The sequence below is a fragment of the Xenopus tropicalis genome, chromosome 3 (assembly GCF_000004195.4).
Source record: "Xenopus tropicalis strain Nigerian chromosome 3, UCB_Xtro_10.0, whole genome shotgun sequence".
Lineage (NCBI taxonomy): Eukaryota > Metazoa > Chordata > Amphibia > Anura > Pipidae > Xenopus > Xenopus tropicalis.
In genome coordinates, this window is record NC_030679.2 from 18764336 (window position 1) to 18780006 (window position 15671).

The window sequence follows — 15671 nt, forward strand, 5'->3', positions numbered from 1 at the left end:
TTTTGAGCACATTTTTTGTGCTGAAAAACTTGGCTTATACTCGAGTATATACGGTAGGTAGGCCTTTACTGTAAGAGGTAGACATTTCTCTCAAAGGAACCCAATCAACCAAGGCAGATTAACAGGACCCTCTAACATCCTCACTCACACAGTGTTAACTCTCTCGAAAAGCCTCCAGTGCTACTGTCATGTGGAAATGCACTAGCGTGTTTAGCTAGCCATAAAGGTTGCCTCCTCTCCTAATAACACTACTTTCTCTCTTCTCTGTGGTGTAAGGATTGGTGCCACCTGCTTGCTGAACTGAATATTACCCAACTATTAACATTACACTTACTTCTGCCTGCAGTCTGCATAATTGACCCCTCACATTTGGCTGATGTCAGACAAAGGGGGAGATTTATTAAGACACGAAAGCTCGGAGCGTATTTTCGATGATTTTTTCGTGCTTGCGCGACTTTTTCATACGCCGCGTGACTTTTTCGTACACTTGTGCGAAAAATTCGGAAAGGTTCTGCTGCTGTTTACAATTGTTCAGTAGGAAAATTTAGTGACTTTCGGATCGCCAATACGATATTATCGTGACTAATGCGATTTTTTCGTAAGCATTTTCGATCTTCAGAAATTATCGTATCCAATCTGAATTTTTCCCATTCAGGATTCCAACTCGTGTTTTAATGAATTGGCTACACTTCATTATCTATATAGTCTACAAGCAAAAGGTAGGGTGCAAATCCCAATTTCACATATAAACTATTTTGGGGGGCATCTAATATTTCTAGTAAGTTAAAAAAGGTAAAGGAGGGGTTTTTTTTCACTTTTTTGACTTTTTATATGTATGTCTGTGGCAGCAGTCTATGCCACACTCCAAAAAGATACAGGTTAATTAGCTTCTAACTAAATTGACCATAGTGAATGAACTTAGACTGTAAGCTCCTCTGGGGCAGGGACTGATGTGAATGATGAATAATGTCTGTAAAGCACTGTGAAAATGTGTTGGTGCCATTCTGAAATCTTTTTATTATGTTATTGAGTTTCATGTATAACATACAGAGCCATCCGTAAGAAGGCAATCTGGTGCAAGACAAGTATTCTTTTTGTATGAAAAGAAAATGCCAAATTTACTGTAGACCATAACATATTTTCCTTGGTTATTTAAAGAACTAAATTTGCTCCAGATTCATGAAATGCATAATAAAGTTGTGTCACTTTTTCAGACTGCTGGCTACTGGTGTAATTGATATGACTTTCTGTGTTCTTTCTTTCCCTTTTCTTATTCCCTTATTTTATTTCTTTCTTTCATTTTCTTTTACCACAAACAATTTTATTTTTCTGCACAAAGCTTTTGGCATCTGTTTTTTTTTCCTTTGCATATATTTATAATATGTTTTCTTTCCTTTTTTTACCATCAAATATGCACCAAGGAGCGTATAAAGGTTTGACTTGCCGTTCCCTTTCGTTAGCCCTTTGAGTGTCCTCAAGTGTTTGATCCCTTGAACTCTAGTGATTGTGTCTAACTGTGTCCTATGGTTAAGTCACACATATTGAACTGTGCCTTGATGTATTTGTCCTCTATCGGTGGTGTTTGACGTTTGCCGGCGACTTAATTACCAATTCTAACATTAAATCCCTGGTTTTTATTTTCTTGCCTAGGAGCATCCAAGACCTGAATATGAAACAAAATTGCTATTAATGAAAGAAAAATCCAAAGGCAATGGGAAGAATGGGGTAAGAAGTTTTTTTTGTTATATTGTTTTATAGGGACCCTTTAAAAACCATCAGTCATGCTCCCCATAACCACAGTTTTGCCAAACACATGCAGGTGTGTACCCATGGAAAAAATGCAGATCTATTCTGGGGTACAAAAACCTTTGCCTTTAGTGCAAACTGGGGTGGGGGGGCAGAGTTTTCCTATTTTGTGTTCTTTGCTCCCTTCCCTGCAGTTTATAAATGGGGCCCCTTAACTCATTACAATACTTACTTGGCTATGACTGATATATTTCTTTTTAAATATTATTTTCCACCAATATATTATTTCCCATGGAAGGATGAAGAACTTCTTTTGTACCAAATAACAATATTAGAAATGATCAACCCTCAAATGCTGGTAAAATAAAGAGAATTCAGTAAAATCAACTACTTTGTTTCAGTTCCAACATTGAATCTATACATTTGTTTCCAGAATTTTCAGATACTGCTCATTAAAAAGTTATTAATAGTGAATTAATAGATTCTAAGCTTTGGGGCATAAGGCTAAGCATTTAAACCATGTAGTCCCAAGAAAAGAAGCAAAGGACCATAATCAGCCTACTAGACCCTCCTAGGTCTACAAGAGAAAGATCTTCTTTACTAGAAGTTCTTGTATACATGTCCTAAACACAGGCTATAAGGAACACAGACAGTATAATTAAAACAAGTAAACTAATATAACAGACCACTGAAATACAGAGATAAGTATAGCACGTAATTATTTCATTTCAAAATAGATGTAAATCTGCTTGATATTGTTAGATAGAGCCAGATAAGTAGTGCATATTTCTATACCAAATTAACTGAAATACAAACTTTTTTTAATGAAAATTTGTTTATTACAAAATTAAATATTAGTGTATTCTTTGTAACCCAGAGACATCTGGTAACATAATATAGTTATTACAAAGCTCACAGTATGATGTCATCATAATGGGACATTTTCAGAATTGGGGCGAGTGTACCCACGGGAGATACAGAGAAAGTCTGGGGTATTATAAGATTTCTATACCATCAGAGCCAAGGAACATTACACACAAACACAAAGATTAGGCTCTGAAGGGTCATGGAGATTTTGTCCACAATGCCTCAGGAATGTCTCAGTCTGGATTCAGGCAAAGAATATGTTGTCAAAACTGTGTAAAACTTTAAGGATGAAGTTGAAGTCTGAGGCTTTTTTACGATTTTGTTTCTTTGATTACTAGCTGTAAAACTTGAGAAAACTTAAAGAATTTTTTATAAATTCAATTGTTTAAAAACCTCCCAATCAATTGTCACAACACTGATATAAAAACTGATTGGTAAATCTTGAAAATTCAAGTTCAGGTCATGCTTTTTGTCATGATTTTCTGAAATCTTGGAAAAAATCTTGAATTTTAATAGAGACCCCCTGAGAGTTTGAATTTTCTCTGCAGAGGTAAATAATTGTTACACAAATTTTGGGCTTTCCGCCAAAGTTCCTTTTATAAATATCATGCCAGTCGTCTGCTGTAAAATGCTTTGAAGGGGATCTTATCAGCTAAAGCAATCTGGAGTAAAACACACATTTATCTCACCCCTGACAAGATCAATGTTGCAATCACCTTTTGTGCCAAATGTTTTTTGAGGTCTTGAGTTTTCTAAGCAATTCATTTTCCAGGTCTAGTTGATGAAATACATTGGCTTGTAGGAACTCTTTTGATCTGTACTTTACCAGCTTATGATTAATGATGTTTTAGGGAGATTTTATTCTATTTATAAGGCACATTTATTTTCTAATTAAACGTAACATATCTAATTAACATGTGCATATGTTATGTTCCATTTAACATAACATATGAAAGTAGCTTTCTATGTGCCTGGAACATTATTTTCGACCATGCATCTACCCAGTTGTATAGGAGCTGACGTGACTTCCTTTGATTAATATATTCTACATAGACTTCAACAGTAAAAGACAATTCTTGTTTGGGAATGAAAGAATCAGTTTACTAATACTTGCTCAGTGCTCAGTGAAAAGATTTTAAGCATTTCAGATTGAAGAATTTGTTTTCTGTTCTGTAATCATTGTTAGCTCTAGCCATGTTCTTTTCCATGTATGCAGAAATGTTAATGCCAACCCACACAGCTATTTTGTGAAAATTTTGTGAGGAAACACTTATAGAGAGTCATTTACAGAGAATTTGCATTCAAGTGCAAGAGGACAAAGGAGATTAAAAGCACACCCCATAGTGCTTGGCTACATTCAGCACCTCTCATGCTTTTCCTTACTACCTACCACGTGCTTCCTAACCTGTGCAACTGAATGATGCCTCACATATCATGAATACATCACTGTTTAACTCAAACATTGCTGTATTCAGTGGGAAACACAGGTTTCTATGCTCATGTTTTTTAGTGCAGGTGTCAATGTACAGAAAACGTGTTGGATTGCTCTCTCTGGCTTTAATTGGGCCTCCTGGAGAAAGAGGGCTGCTTTCAACATAATTCCAATTGCACTCGCGAGTCCTCCAAAATAGGCAACCCAAGTTAATGCAAGAAATCTCTTCAAGAAATATTCTATCAACCTGAGGATTTTAGGATTACTTATATTACACTACAATGAAATACAATAAGGGTGGTCCTAATGCTTCACATGGTTTCACAAATGATGAAATGAAGCCAAAGCTGGGAGCTCCCAGACTGCCATAACAGTTCATGAAATGTTGGATTATCATGGGAGTTGTAGTCAGGCAATGCTTGGTTAACCCAGCTGGCACGTTCCAAGTACTACTTTGCCTGCACCAAGCTCACACCCATTCAATGATAAATAGTAGGAAGTTGAAATGGGGACATCACCAAAGGTTGAAGCAAGCATGTCACACCAAGAGACTTAAAGTTTTTTTCCCAAACACCCACCGAAACTGCACCTGGGTACCAATAGTGGTCTTTGTCCAACTCCCCCAAGCCCAATGTCTCTGCTATAGCAACCATGACTGAAGAGGTTTTGGAGGCCAATAAAGGTTATGAAAGTGGAGGCTGGGAAGTTACAAGGTTTTAGTTGTAGGCCCTTAGATTAACATACTATACCAGTAAACAACTTGATACTAGTGATGAGCGAATCTGTTCCGTTTCGCTTCGCCGAAAAATTCGCGAATCTTTCAAAAGATCCACGAAACGGCGAAAAATTTGCGAAACGGCAAAAATGTTGTGCGACAAAAAAAATTGTCACCTGCGGCTATTATTTTGTTGCGCGGCTATTGTTTCGCCGCCCGCGGCTATTATTCCATCGCTCGCAGCTATTGTTTCACCGCCCGCGGCTATTATTCCGTCGCTCGCGGCTGTTATTTAGTTGCACGCCTATTGTTTTGTCGCGCGGCTATTATTTCGTTGCACGGCTATTATTTAGTCGCACGGCTATTCTTTTGACGCCCGCGACTATTCTTTTTTGACGCCGGCGACAATTTTTGGACGTGCGGCGAATTTTTCTGCGGCGAATTTTTTCATCCGTTCGGCGAAACGCAAAAATTCGCCGCGAATCCATGCCTGCCGAAACATTTCGCCCATCACTACTTGATACTTTAAGCAACTCTATTTTTGAAAGTTTACATCAATTTAAAACTGCTAACGAAATATTATGCCTTCTGCTACTTAAATACTTACCTTGGTTTTCTTTTCCTACACTCATTATGCAATTATTTAAATGTGTAATACTGTTTCCAGCCTCTTTATAGCAAGTTCTAGCTCTTCCAAGTCTCAGCTAACATGTACGATTCCTTCTTTCTTTTTTTTTTTTTGTCAATTTCTGGAATGAGGTATAAAATGAATGCTGTAATGTTGCAGCTGCTGTCCCTAGTCCTCCATGACTGTCATATTTAAAAAATGCCAAGATTTCCTCGAGGGCAGATTGGTTTGTTGTTGATGTCATTGGACACAAATGTAAAATTACTTGCCATAACCTAGCAACAGATTCACAGCGCATTTACTTTATATTTATTAACATCTTTCGATTTACATTTGTTTAAGAAAACTCTGGAGACTGTGAAATCAATTCACACTCGGCTCTGGACGTCTCTGAGGGTTTTTTTTTATTGCAATGAGTGAATTTTCTTTATTGTGCTTGTTTACCAGAATATAGACATGTAAAACATTGCTTCATGTTATACTAAGGACGTTACTATTCAGGGAAGGCTAATAATAATAAAAACACAGCTTATGTTACTATGAAAGGAAAGGGGTGTAACAAAAATACAACATAAGTCATGTTGAAAAAAAAAGTGTGCCATTCATGCATAACACATTAAGGGGTCATTTACAGGAAGGCAAAAAAAGGACACAACCTTGCCTGCTGCCTTCCTGCTTTAGGGAATTGCCGCGGGTCACATGGGTAGAGCACGGAGACCTGCAGACCCGCCCCATAATTACAGCACTGTATTCATGAGAGACAAGGCACCTAGGCTTCCCCCCTACCTTGCACCTCATTCAGTGACATAATTTAGGGAGAGTAGACAAGTGCAGACCACAAGGGGGTCCTACTTGGCACTAACAATGCCCTTTGCACCTCGGTGGGGTGCACAGGGCAGTCAGGCATATTAAATGCCCCTCATTGACTTACCAACTGGTGACTAGATAATTGACATGTAAGTAGTTATCAGACCACTAGGGCAACATTCCTTCTTAGGCAATGTTCCTTTCTCCATGTGTTTTGTTTCACTGGGAAAAAAAACATCCATCAACTGCAATGCATTTCTTGAAGTTTTGCCACTTTGCTAATTTATTTAGGGAAAGCAAAATAGGCCAGTTTCTCTCATCTCTTATAGTCAGTATTACTACAAATAGTTTCCGGCACTAATCTTTCTGCCCAAAAGTCAGCCCAAAGCTGCCCCCAGCCCAGGGGTTGCTGTACGTCAGAAAAATGTACCCACTTAAATAGAATATTGCTCTGGAGGCATTAACTCACTTTTTTGGTCCATCATTTAATCATACTCCTATGAGCTTTTAAAAAATATTATAGACTGTTGCTATAGCTTTTAGAGCATCAAGGATACGAAACAAACTCTCACCCCAAATCTCACCCTAAATGACCTACTCCTCACAGTCCCACAATTTGGGAACATATGGTCTAAGATATTTATTATTCACATGTGTGGTTTACTCTTGCCTATTTTCAGCAATAAAAAAAATAAAGCTTATAGAAAAATATGTACAACTTTTAAAAGGGCCACAATTAAGGACCTCAAATTTCAAGCAGTATTGCAGTTAGATCCAGTGGGATACAAAAAAATATTTTCATGATATGTGCCTGTCCAAACTATGAGAAAACATAAGAGAGGGTATTCGGCCATTTTTTGCACTTTGGCCACTGCACGAGGCATTGTGCATAGCTGCAGGTCTCTGAGCAACACAGGGCTGTATCCTATCTAGGTCCCACAGCAAAAATTCCCCCCCCCCCCTTACCACCATACACATGACTAATGAACCCCTCAATACATGTATACACTTAATGGAAAACTAACCCCTTAAAATTAATATTGGCAGAAATGCCGTATTTTTTATACTAAACTTATTGAAGAAACCAAAATGTTCAGCATCTCTATAGTAGTAATGACCCAGGACTTCGAAGTTGACACAGGAGCCCCATCTTGGATTTTGTTAAACAGTGCAGTTGCATTGACAAGCTTATAAATATATGTATGTGTAGGGGCGCATAGGGTTAATATGCCCCTATGGCTTTACACCCTACCGTTTCCTTCTTTCCCTTTCTACTGAGCAAAGACCCATGTATCTAGTTTGATATTAGCATTTTGTGCCTTATTGGGTCATAGGTAGACCACTCCGTTTGCACTCTAATATAGTGTTTAGCAAAGGGATGGATCCTTCTCTTTGGCTGCATCTGTTTGGTCAGGTGGAAATTCCACTGAGCCTGGGATCAGGGACTCAGTAAGCCATTATACCCTAGAGAACCATCTGACTCTAGTGAAGTCGGGAAACAGGGACCCCGTAATTTAGGATTAACAAGAGCAGAATAACATAGCACTTAACTAACTAGTACTAGTTAGAAAGAGCAGTTTCTGGCTCCAACCTGGAGAGATTAAGCTGATAGTATTCTCCTCTACAGGCACTGTTGGCTTAGTGTAGGGCTGTAGTTAAGACACAGTTGTCAGGTCAGTTCTTATCCCTGAATCACTGTTGGCTGTTTGGGATCTGTGACCACTAAGGTACACATCCTAAGGACACAAGATACTTATCCAGACTACTCTCCACATTGGTGCCGTGCTGTTTAGCTGTCTTTACCCTGCCCACACTCTGCTGAAGTGGGATAAAATAGTGGACACCATCCTTTCTACCTTTTTGTGCCTTTACCTGCCTAATCCGTCTTGTAATTATTGCATAACCCTGTGGATTATTTGTCTTGGACAAATAAAAAAGTTCAGTTTTGTGTTATTGCCAAAGAACCTTCTGGCATTGATTCTTTACTTTGCACACAGCCTAAGTGAGTGGTAGTTGCACTACAATCCCTTGATCTTTCCACGTAGCGAAAGCCCCGTCTGTTTGTTAGAGCACTATGTACCCCATGCTCTAAAGCCCATATAGCTGGTATTTCCTGTTTTCACACCCAAATAGGGGTTACACATGTATATAGTCAAATATTTTCCTTGCTCAGTTGACAAAAACAATGCTTATCTTCAATGGAAAAAATCAATAGCTTTATTCTCAGGGTAATGTTTTTACAGACTAACCTTGGCATCCAGGTTCACATGTCAGAGCGATCTGCCTCTGGCCGCTGTGTTTAAGTAGATTTAGAAGAGTGCTATAAATTCCCAGTTTTCCAAGGTCAAATTGGTCTGAGGCCCATTATCAGATATACTGGGTACTTGCAACAATGATTAACCTTAACTATGAAAGCTTTGCATTAAAACGGGAAAAAACCTTCCATTCCAAGTTAACAAATTGCTTTTGCCTTTAGAAATAGAATGATCTTTTTTTCTGTAGGAATTTACTTATATGCTTTAAAATTAAAATTCAGTTTAGATGTCATTTGAAAGGATACATTTTAGAATCTTGTCCACCAGGCAAAGCAGTTATATAGAGGTGGGCCAAAAAGGCGTTGGGGTGAATCAAAAAGTCTGGAAAGTTCTTCCCTGTGGAAAGCTGAGTTATTTCCACTAGAAGACAAAGAATTCTTAGCCACTCATTAGCTGGCTGGGAAATGTTATTGAACAGATATAAGGCGGCAGGCTGGCTACTGGAGTTCCAGTCCATAATGATATTTTCCTTGTATTTATAAATGAGTTCTTTCCATCCTTTCATTCTCATGTACTTTATCTTGGAAAGGTTAATTTCTTAGGAAACATTGTAAAGAGATTTAAATTATTTCTAACCTTTTGCGTAAAAGGCCGATTATTACATTTAATGGCGTCTTGTAGTATTGTGCACATAACTACTGCTCATTCAGTTCCTTTGTTTTTCCAAGTAATTATCCAAAATTGCATTTTTAGGCTTATCCATCATAGGTAAACAGACATGCAAACTATTTTGGGAAATGGATTCCTAGTATATGAGTGATCATCTGTTCACATTTTAACTACAAGCCCTTAGAACAATGTGCTGTATTTGCTGGTCGCTGACCCAGGGATCACCACTTAGGTCAAAACATCCATTGTTCATAGACCTAAGGGTCTTCCAAATCCTTATGTAAGCATACTGTAGGCCTTTTGAAAATCTCTCTACCTTCCATTGGTGAGCACATGGTTTTAAAAAAGTACCCAGAAACTTAAAAAAATCTGTAGGGTGCCTTGACTTTGTCTTTCTTCTCTTCCACATGCTGGTCAATGGCAGGTAATAGATAATGAATAAATTCAGGAATGGGGGACACACTATTGAAACCCCTATATGTGCTGGAAGAGGTTGGGGAGCCAAGCTATGTAATAAAAATGTCCAGCTAAACAGTTTCCTCAACATAAATGGACATTTTCTCTTCAGTTACCTTAGGTTTTTGAGACCCCTGCAAAGTAAAAAAAAAGAATCTCACTTTCCCACCCACTGTTCTAAAATTAAATAATCACATTTTTTTATGTTTCAGTTCCACAAGGCCAAGTACAAATGCTTATTATGCCCCTGTTGACGATAGAAAATTATTGCAATGGCATGCAAGTATGATTTGATTTAAAATTAAACCGCTTAAGTACTTTAATGAATATATGAAACACATATTTTTCTAGGCGCTCTGGACACTGTGCAATGAGTCACCCTGGTGCTTGGACATGTTACAGTCTCCACGTTCAGGGGTATGAGTTATTATTTTTGGAGTAGGGGTTGATTTCAGATATAATATTAATAATGCAGAGATCTTATGTGCAGATACTTGGATTTTTATTGTTGTGCCCACATTGCACACACAATGCTGGACATAAGAGTTAAAGCTCCTTGATACAGTGCAGCGGAAATTTGTTTTCAGGACATCATAGTAAAGCAGTGCACTCGTTCTCGTTTAACCTCATTTGAAATTCCCTTCTTCCCCTCCCGAGATTTAACAAGCTTTCAGTTTGTCTCAGATATGCAGAAATGTAATAAAACATAAGTACAAGATGAAATAATTAACTGCAGCCAAAAGTTTGTAGCATAAGAAACAAGGAGTCAGTAGAAGGACTACAGGACCTTAATTTCAATAGAGAATGTAGCGGTTCTACATTTTATCAGTGGAGCAAATTTTCATTAACAAGAATACATTTTAACTAAAGCAAAATATCAAGAACACTATTGGAACAGACATTATTTTGCTATTTAGAACTGGGGACATATAGATATCTAAGGACCCATACCTAGGGATAGAGCTTGTGTGGCCTACCCTCACTGCAGTATCCAGTGCCAGAGCTGAGATGGGGGTTATTTTCCTATTCAGAAGGCGTATACGTTATACTACATGTCTAGTGTAAGAAATTACATGGAAGAGGCGGTGTACCTAAGGCAGAATAGAGTATTAATCCACATAATTCATAACAACACCCTCTTTCCACTGAAACAAATTGGTAGCAAGCTACTCCTACCCCTAAAACCCTTTAGAACATTTCAACAATGACAAGGGCCACAATTTGTACAACAGAGATCTTGCCCTAATGCCACCCTCTAAAATTAACCTCTCTGTCTGTGTTTCTGGGAAAGAAACTACTTTGGCTGTGGGACAGTGGAACCCCAAATCACTGCCATGTCTAGGGTCCCATTTTGTTTTAAACCACCTCTACTAAATAGCTAATTCTCTAAAGATGCCAAATCCTTATTCTATCAACACAAGGATTACTGGAAAACTTATCTACCAACAAGAAGGCAGTAGGTTCCCAACCTAAGCTTTAGGACTGCCCCCATGAAGGGGCTTGGAGGAGTGACAAGGGGGGTTTAACATTTTTAAAAATTTCCCCTCCTAACCTTTTTTTCATTGGTTAACAATTGTTAGTGTTCTTCTGTGATTGGTGCTTTAAGTCTTTAACCTTTAGATGAAGCCTATGATTAAGTGCACTATAGCTTGAAAGGTGTAAGGATATTTTTGTACATTATGGGGCACATTCATTAAAGTACGAATCCGAATCACGAAATCTGATAATTGCAAAAGTCATGAAAATTCTGTTCATTTGAATACGAAGATTTCGCACTTACGATCCGAAAGTTCCCAAATTTTCGTATTGGAACAATTTTTTGTGAATGGCGTTCCGATAGTCACAAAATTTTCGTATTCGAACGATCGTAAATGGCGGGAAAAACTTTCTGACTTTGAACCTTCAGTGCATGATTTTGGAAGCCTCCCATAGGACCCAATGGCACTCTGCAGCTCCAACCTGGCCCAAGGAAAGTCTCCCATAGGGCTCAATGGCACTCTGCAGCTCCAACCTGGCCCAAGAAAAGTCTCCCATAGGGCTCAATGGCACTCTGCAGCTCCAACCCGGCCCAAGGAATGCCTCCCATAGGGCTCAATGGCACTCTGCAGCTCCAACCCGGCCCAAGGAATGTCTCCCATAGGGCTCAATGGCACTCTGCAGCTCCAACCCGGCCCAAGGAATGTCTCCCATAGGGCTCAATGGCACTCTGCAGCTCCAACCTGGCCCAAGGAAAGTCTCCCATAGGGCTCAATGGCACTCTGCAGCTCCAACCCGGCCCAAGGAAAGTCTCCCATAGGGCTCAATGGCACTCTGCAGCTCCAACCCGGCCCAAGGAAAGCCTCCCATAGGGCTCAATGGCACTCTGCAGCTCCAACCCGGCCCAAGGAATGTCTCCCATAGGGCTCAATGGCACTCTGCAGCTCCAACCCGGCCCAAGGAAAGCCTCCCATAGGGCTCAATGGCACTCTGCAGCTCCAACCCGGCCAAAGGAAAACCTCCCATAGGGCTCAATGGCACTCTGCAGCTCCAACCCGGCCCAAGGAAAGTCTCCCATAGGGCTCAATGGCACTCTGCAGCTCCAACCCGGCCCAAGGAAAGTCATGATACCGAAGCTTGAATGAATCCAAAACTTTCGTACTCATTGCAGCAAATACGATTTTGTCGCTCAAAGTATGGAAAAGTTGTGCAAATTAATGAAAATATAGCAGAAAATACGCAAAAGTTAAGTAAACTTTAGAAAAAATACGATTTTTTTGTAATCGGACCTGTCGTACTGAATGTGCTCCTATATGTTTTTGCCATAAAGGACTCATTTAACAGCTGCTTATAGCATTTGCAAGTGCCTGCCATATATTTTTTGGTGTGTGGATTACCTCCTCAAACTGTAGGGCTGGAGTGTGAGTGCCTGGATTCACATTTATTCTGGTAAACCCTGTGTTTCAGGTAGGGTCACAAACATTTCTGGAAAAAATACTTCCTATACTAACTATATATTTATCTTTCCAATTATTAAAGGACAATGAAAGGTTAATATAAATTAAAAGTAAGTCTAAAGGCATCCTTTTCAAGTACTTACTGCACATCTAATTTACCAGATCCCTGCTTGCTTCTCTGAGATATGGTGCTGGCAGCCTACAGCAGTGTGAAGCCTACAGTGACATCACTGAAATCTCTCTTCCCTTCCTGTAGGTGCCAGCGGCAGCCTTCCTATTCTCTGAGCATGTGTGTAACTTGATCCAGTCTCCTGTTCTGAGCTACACATGCCCACCAGCCAATCAGAAGTGGATCTGCCAGAGGGGAGGGGGGGGAGGGAATGAAACACATATGCAGTATGAAGCAAGGAGGGAAAGGAAGGGAGAATACCTTTTTAGAGATGGCTGCCTGTTCTAGAAAATGTGAAGTAAGTGTGACTGAGTAAATATTTGATTTGGTGAGCCAAAAGTGTGGCGTTTTTACTAAACAATAGGAGGACTATTGTGCAGTATGCTTTTTAAATTTTGACTTTCATTCTCCTTTAATAACATTTACAGCCAGCATCATTTTACCAGCATTTATGCTATAATACCCTCAGTATAGTCAGGCCCAGCATTTAGGCTTGTTAAGGGATAGATTTGAAGATATTACCTATTTGGTTTACTAGACCAGAAGGCAGAGACTGATGGTCAGTTATGATGATATTTAGGTCAAACAACATACAGGTCCTTTTCAAAAAATTAGCATATTGTGATAAAGTTCATTATTTTCTGTAATGTACTGATAAACATTAGACTTTCATATATTTTAGATTCATTACACACAACTGAAGTAGTTCAAGCCTTTTCTTGTTTTAATATTGATGATTGTGGCATACAGCTCATGAAAACCCAAAATTCCTATCTCAAAAAATTAGCATATCATGAAAAGGTTCTCTAAATGAGCTATTAACCTAATCATCTGAATCAACTAATTAACTCTAAAAACCTGCAAAAGATTCCTGAGGCTTTTAAAAACTCCCAGCCTGGTTCATTACTCAAAACCGCAATCATGGGTAAGACTGCCGACCTGACTGCTGTCCAGAAGGCCATCATTGACACCCTCAAGCAAGAGGGTAAGACACAGAAAGAAATTTCTGAACAAATAGGCTGTTCCCAGAGTGCTGTATCAAGGCACCTCAGTGGGAAGTCTGTGGGAAGGAAAAAGTGTGGCAGAAAATGCTGCACAACGAGAAGAGGTGACTGGGCCCTGAGGAAGATTGTGGAGAAGGACCGATTCATGACCTTGGGGGACCTGCGGAAGCAGTGGACTGAGTCTGGAGTAGAAACATCCAGAGCCACCGTGTACAGGCGTGTGCAGGAAATGGGCTACAGGTGCTGCATTCCCCAGGTCAAGCCACTTTTGAACCAGAAACAGCGGCAGAAGCGCCTGACCTGGGCTACAGAGAAGCAGCACTGGACTGTTGCTCAGTGGTCCAAAGTATGTCATTCGGAAATCAAGGTGCCAGAGTCTGGAGGAAGACTGGGGAGAGGGAAATGCCAAAATGCCTGAAGTCCAGTGTCAAGTACCCACAGTCAGTGATGGTCTGGGGCGCCATGTCAGCTGCTGGTGTTGGTCCACTGTGTTTTATCAAGGGCAGGGTCAATGCAGCTAGCTATCAGGAGATTTTGGAGCACTTCATGCTTCCATCTGCTGAAAAGCTTTATGGAGATGAAGATTTCATTTTTCAGCACGACCTGGCACCTGCTCACAGTGCCAAAACCACTGGTAAATGGTTTACTGCCCATGGTATTACTGTGCTCAATTGGCCTGCTAACTCTCCTGACCTGAACCCCATAGAGAATCTGTGGGATATTGTGAAGAGAAAGTTGAGAGACACAAGACCCAACACTGTGGATGAGCTTAAGGCCGCTATTGAAGCATCCTGGGCCTCCATAACACCTGAGCAGTGCCACAGGCTGATTGCCTCCATGCCACGCCACATTGAAGCAGTCATTTCTGCAAAAGGATTCCCGACCAAGTATTGAGTGCATAACTGAACATAATTATTTGAAGGTTGACTTTTTTTGTATTAAAAACACTTTTTTTTTATTGGGCGGATGAAATATGCTAATTTTTTGAGATAGGAATTTTGGGTTTTCATGAGCTGTATGCCACAATCATCAATATTAAAACAAGAAAAGGCTTGAACTACTTCAGTTGTGTGTAATGAATCTAAAATATATGAAAGTCTAATGTTTATCAGTACATTACAGAAAATAATGAACTTTATCACAATATGCTAATTTTTTGAAAAGGACCTGTATTTGCTATTAGATATTCTTGGAACTATGTCTGATAAACCAATATATTCCTATATCTTTGACCTTATGAACTAGGGAGCTCTGACCAAAGGTTGGCTTGGAGGTTTGAACTGAGAAAGTCTAACAAACACTGACATTTCATTACCATTCCTGTTCTTATCCGTAAGGCCTCAATTCTTTGTAATAACACCCTCATAAAAAAGCCGCAGCACTGTCAATTGTGCAGTTGTTTTATTTTATTTATTTATTTTTGCAGTTTGCATAGATTGAATAGAAACACCCGAAGAGATGAACATCTCCGCTATTATCTCTGCTTGTAGTTGTCTTGCCTTAAACACTCCATATGGTTTCTCTGTTGTTAATATTCCCATCATTAGTTGTGCTCCAATAAAACTTTATTAGTGTTCATCTCTGAACGCTGGGGTTTTTTTGGACTCCTTGACATCCCGAGCTGAGAAGCCTCACACATGCTTTTGTTTGGAAGCCAGACACAGTTTGGGGGATACCTTTAAAAAAAAATGATAACTTTTTTTTTTTTTTAGATTAAGTGTGATGTACAGTACCTTTCTCTGAATTTTATCACCTAACAGATGTTCAACACTGTTGTAGACAAAAATGTTATCGCCTTTCTCTTTACAGCAACAAGAATGATATTGAAATGATTTTAGTATTTTATTCCTCATATTTTTATGAATTTGTTAATTTTTTTGCTCCACTTTAAAAAAAAAAAAAAAAAAAATCTACTAACGATAACTTTGTTGCTGTTGGTCTATCCCACAAAGATGAGCGAAATATCAAAGTCAGTTAGTCAGTCAGCTCA

At 39.3% G+C, this 15671-nt stretch overlaps 1 protein-coding gene across 1 annotated transcript in view; it reads left to right on the top strand.

The window, feature by feature from the left end:
• The window catches only part of ano2 (anoctamin 2, calcium activated chloride channel), a 155589-nt gene that overhangs the window by 65912 nt on the left and 74006 nt on the right, over nt 1-15671 (top strand). The window contains exons 14-15 of the mRNA XM_018092811.2: nt 1422-1433; nt 1651-1725. Coding sequence (XP_017948300.2) covers nt 1422-1433; nt 1651-1725 — 87 coding nt within the window. The remainder of the gene's footprint in view (nt 1-1421; nt 1434-1650; nt 1726-15671) is intronic.